The sequence below is a fragment of the Notamacropus eugenii genome, chromosome X, assembly GCF_028372415.1.
Source record: "Notamacropus eugenii isolate mMacEug1 chromosome X, mMacEug1.pri_v2, whole genome shotgun sequence".
Classification (NCBI taxonomy): domain Eukaryota; kingdom Metazoa; phylum Chordata; class Mammalia; order Diprotodontia; family Macropodidae; genus Notamacropus; species Notamacropus eugenii.
Window position 1 is genome coordinate 57,192,021 of NC_092879.1, and position 11,131 is coordinate 57,203,151.

Here is an 11,131-nt window from a genome sequence, read left to right on the forward strand (position 1 = left end):
ACTAAGTTGTTATTTATGATTCTCTTTTGTCTAGTCTCTTCCATTGATCTACTTTTCTATTTTTTTAATCCACCCCAAATAGGTTTAATGATTTCTGCTTTGTAAAATAACGTCAAGTCTAGAACTGCTCATTCCTCCTTCTTTCCTTTTTTTCTCGTTATTTCCTCATTCTAGAGTTTTTGTTTCTCCAAATTATTTTTATTTTGTCGAGCCTTGTAAAGTACCCTTTTGGTAATTTGATATAGCTCTGATGCTGTAAAGCTAATTTTGTCAATACTGCCATTTTTATTACATTGGAACTAGCCATAAGCATTGAATGTCCCTCCAATTATTTAAGTTGTTCTTTATCTCTTAAAGGATCATTTTGTAACTGGATCTATAGTTACTGAATGTGCTCTGGTAGATTGATTCCAAGATACTGCATGCATTTTGCAGGTATTTTGAATAGTGCTTCTCTTTCTAGTATTCCCTCCTGAATTTTGTTATTGCTATAAAGAAATGCTATTGATTTTGTGAGTATATTTTGTTAAGAAAATAAAGCAACAAACCTGTTACTTTAATGAAGCACTTCATTATCTTTTTCTTTGCTGATTTCCTAGGACTTTCTAAGTAAACCATCAGCACATAGGGATAACTGTATCCTCTTTGCCTATCTTTATACATTTAATTGCTCTCTTGTGTTGCTGCTATTATAGTCATTTCTAAAACTATGCCAAATAACGACAGAGAAAGGGACTATCTTTGCTTTACTCTATTTATTGCAAAAGCTTTGGGTGTTTCCCTATTGCATGTAATACAAACTTTGAGTGTTAAATACTCTTTTATCATCTAAAAAAAGATCTTTCTGTCCCTGTGTTACATAGGGTTAGCATAAATGAGTTGTACTTTATCACAGGATTTTTTCTGCTTCTAAATATATAGCCATGTGGTTTTGTTATGTTTTTGCTTATTAATTGTTCTTGTAGTATTGAACCATCTTTGCATCCTTAGTATAAATCTAACTTGATCATAGTGAGTTTTCAAATAAATTCCTGTAGGCTTTCCCCCCAGGATTTTATTTTAAAATTTGATTTGATAATCATTAGTAATATTGGCTTGTAATTCTTTGCTTTAGCCTTCACTAATATAGGTATTAGGACATTTGTCTCATAAAATGCTGCTACTAACAATAATAACAGAGCTAACATTTATATAGCACTTTAGAGTGTGAAAATCACTTTCTGTATGTCATCTCATTTGATTCTAATGGTACATTGTAAGAAATCACAGAAAAGACCTCCACAGTCATCTAGTCCAGTCCATATCAGCATGGTCGCTGATGTGAATCAGAATTAACAGCTGGGTTTACACCAAAGTATATCTTCCCTCTGAGAAGGGGGGTTGGGAACAGGGAGGGTGCAGTGTGAGATCTGGAAACAGCTTGTTGGCCAATTTGGCTGTGAAGGGAAATAGTGTGAAATAAAACTAGGAAATGTGGAATGTTGAAATAGCAGCATGAGCAACAGTAAGCTGCAGAAGGTTTATAAGCAGAGGAGACTGGCTTTTTGTCTAGTGGAGTTTTTTAAGGCAAGATAAGCCTGTGTGAATGTTCCTTATTCTACAGAACAGATGCATTCCTGTACAGATGACTGTAAACCTTATTTCCCTATGCTATTCTTTAAAAAAAAAAGGATTTCTAAAAAAAGATGGAAAAACCCATGGTTCCTCCCACATTCCTCCCTCTCCCCCTTTAATTTGGGAAGGCCCATTACTCTGGCTATGCTGCTGCTGCATAAATGTGAAAACATTTGGAACATTGTGACAGAAACACTTTATTTTTTAAAGACTGGATTTAATAGGAAATGGAAAGAACACACAGACACACTTCTTAAATTCTATATACAAACTTCAACATATAACAGAGGCCAAACAACTCTAGAATTATCATAAATGAAATTGGCAGGTGTTATTTGTTCCTAGTTTGCTAATTTAAGGAAGAAACACATTCTAGCTAATTTGGTACATTCATAGCTACCAATAAATCATTCTATATATTCCTTGACCAAGACATGTGAAGAACAAAATCCTAGAGAAGTGAACAACACACTTATGCTAAGCAGCAATAATCACAGTGATATTAAAATTGCTAATTGAGGTATCAAGTCTCAAGCGTTCACATTACAATTCAACCACTTTGCTGGCATTATGTTAAATAATATTAAAATCACAGAACTTGGGGTACATTTTCATGTACTACAGAAGTCTAGTCTAACATTTAAGTTAAATATCTATTGGAACAAAGTTGGAGAATGATTTATACAATAACACCAATATTGCAAACACAATCAACTTTGAAAGACTTAGAAACTCTGATCACAATAACCAATCACAATTCAAGAGGATTCATGATGAAACAGGCTACCCATCTCTTGATATAACAGACTCAGAGGGCAGATTGACACTGCATTTTTTTTGGACATAGCCAAATGTAGAAATTTCTTATATTTGTGTATATATATATATATATATATATGTATATATATATATATACAATATATGTGTATATATAGTGTATATATACACTATATATATATTTGTAATAAGGATTTTGTACTTGGGTTGGTTTTTTTTATTTTGGGGGGTTTTTTTGTTTGTTTGTTTGCTTTCTCAGTTGGGGGATAGAGGAGGGAAAGACGGTGGATCTTTGTTTAAAGAAATTAATTTTAAAAGGCCAGACATGGCCATATCACATACTAATGGTATAAGTTTTGTTTCAAGTGTTTCATTTATTATCTTTAACCTTCCTCATAGGAAGATATATAATGCTGAAATAACATTGTGCACTTGGGATTCTATCAGAAAGCCTTAAAAATTAAGTGACACAGTAAGGCCATAAAACCAAGCCATTGTCTCCTAGTTTAAGAGGACGATATTCTGCAATGACTCAGAACATTCAAATTTGGTTTAATAAAAGACTTATTTTTTCAGGTCATTTTATATAAACTGAATAAAACAATGGTCATAATTTTTTTCTTCTCTGAGGCTTCGTGTGTGTGTGTGTGTGTGTGTGTGTAAGAAAGTATGTGGCATGGTTTAAAAAAACCTGACTTTTTCTGCTAGGGTAAGGTTTAAGAAAATAGTAATAAGAAGCCTGTCAAATGACTTTGTTCCACAGAAAATATATTATCACACCAAAACATTTTTAAAACTTCAAAAATTACAACATTGACTGGTTAAATTTTAAACAAAGCCATTGATCGAGATGCTTTTTTTCTCTTTTTCTTTCTATTTCTATTCACACACTCAGTCCTCACTGTCTGAAGAAAACACTTCTTTCTTTACGGTTCTCCATCTGTCCTTTAACATCACCTTTGTTCAGTCGTGGAATGCATAACGTGAGAGGATTTTCTTCCATTGGCCCTCTTCATATTTCTTCACCCCAGACCTTAGCTTCATTTCTTCCTCCCAGGTCCACGTTCTCCTTTTCTTGCCAGGTCTTTCAGAGGTGCTGGCTTCATTGTCTTCCTCAGTCATCTTCAATGGTTTCCACATCGTCAACGACAATGTTTTTGCATTTCTGCTTGGCCTTTTTTCTTTGAGGGCCCATTTCTTTCCTGTGGCATCCAAAACTTTTTGCTTTGATTTCTGGAGTTTTATTTGTGTAAGAGAAAAGAAGTTCACATCAGATTGATGGATTTCGGACTCTTTGCAGATTCCTCTATGATAATGTGGTTAGTATTTTCTTCTTCACTCTCCTTGACAATTTCATTTTCCACAGGAGTATTTTTCACTATTTTTGTTGTATTCTTGATTAGAAAGCTTGATGACGTTTCACTTATCACATGGTACACGAATGATTTGACTTTCCTTATAAGGCAGTTATAGCTGAAATAGTTTAAAAAAATATGGTTAGGATCTTTCTTAAAGATTATTCTAAACAGGATCTTTTTTAGAGGTCTATTGGTGTCATTTTCACCAAATACTCTCCTAAAGACTACCTCTGCTTCTCTGAAGCCTCTTTTCTCCAGGCAAATTGTTACAGCCTGAATTGTAAGTAAATCATGGATATCTTCAAAATGTGCATCTTTATAGTATCCCATTCTAATCCACATAGCCAATGCTGATTCCAAGGGAGTATTGACTATATTAGCATCAAACCGCAAGTCTATGGATTTTCCTTTGGAAATTCTTTTAAAAAACTGACATATGTGCACAGTTTTTAGCTGAAGGAGTGATCGGTTGTGGACCCCACAAGAAATAGCCCCCATAGCAGTAATATTCTGGTTGAACTCCTCAGAAAGGTCATCACAGAAGGCATGACAGATATTCATGCATAAATACTCCATCACTCAGTCGGCAATTAGGACCTGACCTGAGTGTGTGGGTCTAGTCCTCTAAGTCCTCAAACAGAGGTAGACAGGGTCCCAAGGGCCCTGAGGGATCCTCTATCCCAAGAAGCTGAAACCACAATTCATCTTCATCATCCTCCCTGGGCGAAAGCCCTGCTACCTCATAGTCAAAGTCATCATCATCATCATCATCATCATCATCATCATCATCATCATCATCATCATCCAACAAATCCACCACCTCGGCCTTCTCATCGTCCATCACCTCCACTATCTCCACATCATCATCCTTCACCTCCACCACCTCCACCACCTGCACCTCATCATCATCATCCTTCACCTCCACCACCTCCACCTCATCATCGTCCAACAACTCTACTACCTCTATCTCCATCTTCTCCTTCTTCCTCTTCTCCTTCTTGTCCTTCTTCCTCTTCTCCTTTTTCGCTTTCTTCTCCTCAAACACTGTGTCTGGGACTCGGGTAGCCGATTTTGCTGTTGTCTTCCCAGAGGCCTTCTTCCAGACGCTCTCCTCCTGGGCCAGACTAGGTGCTGAAGCAGGAGCAGGGGCAGAGGCCATGGGGGGTTTCTCCTGGACCACCTCCAGGACCCAGGTTGGGGCGCTCTTCTGCCAGCAGACCCCTTGGGCTGGGGTCGGGCCTGGCTTCCGCCGCAGCACCAGCCGGACTGGGTTCGGGCCCGGGATCAGCTCCTCTCGAATCACCCCATGGGTTGAGGATGGGGCTGGCTGCTGCCCCTGCTGCACCACCTCTCGGGCCAGGACGGGGGCTGGGGCAGGGCCTGGGGTGGCCTTGTTCCGGGCTACCTCCTGGACAGGGGCAGGGTCAGCCTTCACCCTGGCTAGGTTTGACTTCTGGGGTACCACTTCCCGAACTAGGGTTGGCATTGGGGCCGGGGCCGGCCCTGGGGCAGGGGCAGGGGCCGGGGCCGGGGTTGGATTCGGCTCCGGGGTTGGATTCGGCGCCGGGATTGGATTCGGCTCCGGGGTTGGATTCGGCGCGGGGGTTGGATTCGGCTCCGGGGTTGGATTCGGCGCCGGGATTGGATTCGGCGCCGGGGTTGGATTCGGCTCCGGGGTTGGATTCGGCTCCGGGGTTGGATTCGGCGCCGGGGTAGGATTCGGCGCCGGGGCCGGGGCCGGGGTTGGGGCCGTCTCTTGGGAGGGGTTTGGGGCCGGCGCTGGGGCCGGGTTTGGGGCAGGGGCTGGGGCCGGGGCTGGCGCTGGCGCTGGGGCTGGGAATGGGTTAGGGTTAGGAACTGGGTCCAGGGTCCAGATTACTTTCCGTCGGACCCCCTCCTGGGCAGGGGCGGGGCCCGGGGTTGCTTTCTGACCGACCCCACCAGGGGCTGGGCCTGGGGCGGGGGCGGGAGCTGGGGCGGGGGCTGGGACTGGGGCTGGCGCTGGGGCTGGGTCCGGGTCTGGGGCTGGGGCTGGGTCCGGGCCCGGGGTTCCTTTCGGCCGGACCCCTTCCTGGACTGGGGCGGGGTCCGGGCCGCCCCTGAGTAGAAGCCCGCACCGGATAGGGACTGCGGGCAGCCCCGCCTTCTTCAAGAGCCCATACCGGCCTGGGGCGGGGGTCAACTTCTGCTCGATCACCTCCACGGCTGAATCTGGGGTCAGCTTCTGTTGGACCACCTCTCGGGCTGGGGCCTGGGCGGCCTTCTCCGGCGAATTCGCGTTCCCGTTCCACATCCTCTGAGCACCAAGACCTGTCAATGAAAAATTAGATCCAAATTAGAAGATGTACAGGTGCCTATTTATTTAAAAGGGGTGTTCAAGTTCGTTTAAGACTCCTCTAGAGATATTAGCATCCCAAGGTTTGCCTATCCTTCAAGAGTAGCCTACCAGCGTACTGGACAGATGCAGCCAGCTCTAGAGACCAATCCTGTTTATTTTGGAGATGCTGTCCCCAGGGACCAGAGAGAGAGACTGCAGCAAACCTTACAGCTGCGTAGTGCAGAACTGCGGCAAAAAGAGGGAAAAAAGGGAGATGGGGGGGAGAGCAATGCTTCTTGGAAAAATGTTTATGTTTAGGGGTGGTGGGTTTTGATTTATATAAATTTTTTTCTAAATCTAAAATTTTTTTAAAATGACATTGGGATAAAAGGGGGAGGGGAGTTCCTCTCAATATTTTCTGAGCGCATTTGGCACTCTTAAGTAACTTGTTCTCCCCTGCGCGCTGAGTACAATGGAAATGTGTTGAAAATGCCGTCATTCAGTTTTCAAAGAAAAAAAAATCCAAGCTACCAACAATCAGTCAGTCAACCAACATTTATTAAGTGCTATTATGTGCTAGGTACTGTTCTGCTGTTACAAAGAAAGGCAAAAAAAAAACCGTCCCTACTCTCAAGGAGGTCAAAATATAATGGGGGGAGATAACGTGCAAATAAGTGTACAAACTATATAGCACATAAAATAGGGATGTTCTCAGAGGGAAAACACTAAGATTAAGGAGGAATGGGAAAAACTTCTTGCACACATGTATGAGAAAAAATGCTCTAAATTTAAAAAGAAAAAATAACGGTATGTTAGTTCAGTGTTGACGAAATTGAATTGGTTCAACCGTTCTGGAAAGTAATTAGGAGCTGATTAGGGTGGTTCATGTTTATAATCCCTGCTACCTGAGAGGCTGAGGTTGGTGGATCCCTTGAGCTTAGGAGATCGGAGTTTCAGTAGGCTAAACCAATAGGGTATCCCCATTAAATCCCTAAATCTGGCACCAATATGATGAGAGATGAAGGCTCCCAGCTGCCTAAGGAGGGGATGCACTGACCCAGGTCAGAAATGATGTTCAGTACTGGGATGTGTCCAGCTCTTAGCTTCTACGCTTGTAGTCTCAGTGAGATGGGAAGACTGAGGCTCTTTAAAAAAAGACATTTAGAATTGTGCTCAGAAAGTTGCCAAACTTTGCATACTCTTTGATCCACCTATACCATTGCTAGACCTATATCCCCAAAGAAATCAAAGAAAGAGGAAAAGGATCCATATATACAAAGATATTTGGAGCAATTCTTTTTGTGGTAGCCAGAAATTGGAAATGAAGCGGCTGTCCTCTTATTAGAGAATAATTAAACAAACTGTGGTATATGTATGGACGTAATGGAATATTACTGTGCCATAAGAAATGATAAAGGGGTAGTTTTAGAAACCACTAGGAAGACCTCTATGAACTGATGCAAATAGAAGAAAGCAGAACTAGGAGAACAGTTCATACAATGTGATCATAGCATTATACAGGGTCCTCCAAAAGTTTTAAGTTCTCAAAGACTTTAGAACTCTGATCAATGCAGTGATGAACCACAAATCCAAAAGAATGAAGATGAAACACACCACACCTTCTGACAGGTGATGAACTTAAAATATAGAAAGAAGGATACATTTTCAGTCAGGGCCAATATGGTATTTTTTCCTCTGAACTATATAGATATTTATTGAAGGATTTGTTCTTCAGGTTTGTATTTTTTCTTTGCTCAGTGCTGGGAGAGGGATAGTTAAGGGGATCAGATTAAGTTTTTAAATTACTGTTAATTTTAAAACTAAGTTATAATAATCATTCAGTTAAAAAAAGCAACTGAAGGTCAGAGAGAATAGGAATTGTTGCTTCCTTCCTTCCTTCCTGTCTGTCTTTTAGTCTTTCTTTTATCTTTAGATTTCCAGAACATTTATTAGAGCACAATAGGTATTTAATAATTTTTTAAACATATAAAAATTCAGTCATTGTCAATATCAAGAGCAACATGGATCTCATTTACCCCCAACATGCTGGCCACTGCTATAGGTGCTAGGGAGTGAGCGGCGGGAGCCCAAAGCAGACTTATTGACTGATGCTCCATTAGTAAAAGATCCAGATACTGGTTCTTAGGGGGACCACTTATGTTCCAAGACTAGATAATACTATTACTAATGACCCACAAGGAGTCTACTCTAGAAGCTGGATAACCTTTTTTTCTAGTTCTTAACATTTTTTTTCAAGTAACAACAAGTATTTAAAATTAATCTGTCCCTGACACTACCACCTTCCAATGAGCAATTTAAAAAACCCAATTCATATCTACATACTCCAGTAAAAAAAAAAATCTCCCATTGGCTCTGCCAAATCTCTCTCTCTCTCTCTCTCTCTCTCTCTCTCTCTCTCTCTCTCTCTCTCTCTCTCTCTCTCTCTTCTCTCTCTCTCTCTCTCTCTCCATTTAAAGTTTATCAAATGCATTATCTTCAGCCTTGGGGACTCATGGTTTATCATTGCATTGATCAGAGTTCTCAAATCGTTCAAAGTTGTTTTTTTCTATAATGCTGTGGTCAACAATATAAATTGTTCTACTAGTTTTGTTCACTTCAATTTGTATCAGTTCGTAAAGGTCTTCACAGTTTCCTCTGAAATGGTCCACTTCTTCATTTTTTACTGAACATTAATGTTCCACTATATTCACATCCCACAGTTCATTTAGCTATCCCCTAATAGGACAGTCCTAATTTCCAATTCTTGGCTACCACAAAAAGAGGCCCTGTAAGTATTTTTGTGTGTACACGTCCTCTTCCTCCTTCTTTAATTTCTTTGGAATATAGACCTAGTAGTTGTATAGCTGGGTCAAAGAGTATTCACAGTTTGGTAACTTTCTAGGCATCGTTCCACATTGCTTTCCAGAATGGCCGAACCAATTCACTGTTTCATCAATACTGCATTGGTGTACCTGTTTTCCCACAGACCTTCCAATATTTGTCATTTTTGCTCATCTAATAGGTATGAGGTGGAACCTCAAAGTTGCTTTAATTTGTATTTACCTAGTTACTAGGGATTTAGAAAATTTTTTCATATGATTGTTGGCAGCCTGGATTCCTTCCTTCTGTTGGGGAACCATTCTTAGTCATAAATCAGTTCTTTATAAATCTTGGAAATGAGACTATTAGAGAAAATTGTTGCAAAGATTTTTCTCAGTTGCCTGTTTCTCTTCTAATTTTTACTATATAAGACTTGTTTGTGCAAATCATTTTTAAGTTTATATACTCAAAATTGTACATTTTATCTTGTGTGATTTTCTCCACCACTTGGTTAGTGATGAACTCTTTACCTATCCGTAGTTTGAATGCTTGGCAGTTAAGTTCGAGCAAGGACCTCAGTGTCTGGTACTTTATCCTGCTAGATGATCTTCAGAATCTTCCTAAGGCAGTTCAAATGGACACGATTCAGTTTCCTGGCACAGCATTGGTAGACTGTCCATGTTTTGCAGGCATACAGCGATGAAGTCAGCACAGTAGCTCTGTAGACCTTCAGTTTGGTAGTCAGTCTAATAACTCTTTTCTCCCAAAATATGCTTCAGACTGTGCAACTCCAATGGGCTGGTCACGTTGTTTGAATGGAAAATGTACGCTTGCCAAAAAGACTATTTTATGGAGAACTCACATGGGGCAGGTGATCCCATGGTGGTCAGAAAAAGGGATACAAGGATACTCTCAAGGTCTCTCTCAAGAACTTTGTATTTGATTGTGGGATATGGGAGACACCGGCACAGGACTGCTCCACATGGTGTGCCCACATCAGAAAAGGTACTGTGTTCTATGAGCAAAGCAGAATTGAAACAGCACAAAGGAAATGTAGGATGAGCAAATTTGGAGTATCCACCCCAAATATTCACATGGACTATCTGTGCCCAATCTGTGGTAGAGAATTCTGAGCTCAGATTGGTCTGATCAGCCACAGTCATACACACTGAAACTTCACTTTATCATGGTGATGTCATTTTGGTCCTCTTTGAGAACAAAGGACAACAACCAACCAACCTATCCATAGATATAAAAAGTAACCTCTTACTTGTCCTCTAATTTGTTTATGATGTGACTTTTTTTCAGAGTCAACTTTTTATTGAAATAAGTTTTATATAGTCTTTACTTTACATAAGAGTTTTTGGACATCCCAAGAGAGTGGCTTTCATATTATACAGAGGAGGAGGCCATACATACACATATCTGCATAATACAGTTCTATACAAAATAGCATTTTCAGCAATAACTATAAACTACATATTTTCTCAACAAACCTAAAACATCATGGAATTCACCATGTTATCAAAGGCCCTAGAATGAATACGGTCTCCAGGGTTGTAGAAGGGGTGGCATATGACATCTGTGTAGTAATTATGTAGCTTTCAAAACATACTGCGGATCTCGTTGTCTCGAAGTGCTGTGTTGGAGGAGTCCACCACCATAACAAACTTCACCTTGGAATTCATCACATAGCCATATACTTCGTAGTCTCCTATGGGGTACAGGAGTCCCTGGGAGAGCTCCTTCTGATGCACGAGGGCCTTTCCCATTGCAGAGACCTTGTCGACCACATCAAGAGATGTGTGCACCATATAATGGAACTTCAGCTCATGCTCTGCAGGGATGTTCCAGATGTAGAGTGGGTAATTCTCTTTGGCAATCAGCACTATATTCACCACCATCTTGGTAGGGAAGGGAGAGCCTGGTCACGTGAATATGGTATGACTTTTTATATCTAAGTCATGTATCCATTTGAAACTTATCTTGACATATGACATGAAGTGTTGGTCTCACCCTAATTTCTTTCAGACTGCTGTCTAGTTCTCCCAGAAGTTTTTGTCAAATAGTGAATCATTCCTTCAGTAACTGGGATCTTTGGGTTTATCAAACACTATCCTATTCTTTTTGCTTCTGTATTTTGTGTACTTAATTTGTTCCAACCTCTCTTCTTTTTAAGCAGTACTAAATCTTTTGAATGATTATTGGTTTGTAGTACAATCCAATGGGCAGTTGAAGATGTAAG

The 11,131-nt window shown here is 40.7% G+C and overlaps 1 protein-coding gene and 1 pseudogene across 1 annotated transcript; both read right to left on the minus strand.

Moving 5' to 3' along the window:
- Positions 1 to 1,810: 1,810 nt before the first annotated feature.
- On the minus strand, positions 1,811 to 7,050 carry LOC140516326 (uncharacterized). Its single transcript, XM_072627316.1, has 4 exons — positions 6,972 to 7,050; positions 6,196 to 6,312; positions 4,711 to 6,059; positions 1,811 to 3,864 (listed from the first exon to the last, which is right to left on the minus strand). Exons 1-4 carry the CDS (start codon positions 7,048 to 7,050, stop codon positions 3,859 to 3,861), a joined length of 1,551 nt encoding a protein of 516 aa, XP_072483417.1. The 3' UTR covers positions 1,811 to 3,858.
- Positions 7,051 to 10,377: 3,327 nt separating this feature from the next.
- LOC140515632 (trafficking protein particle complex subunit 2-like protein) lies at positions 10,378 to 10,805 on the minus strand (annotated as a pseudogene).
- Positions 10,806 to 11,131: the final 326 nt, after the last annotated feature.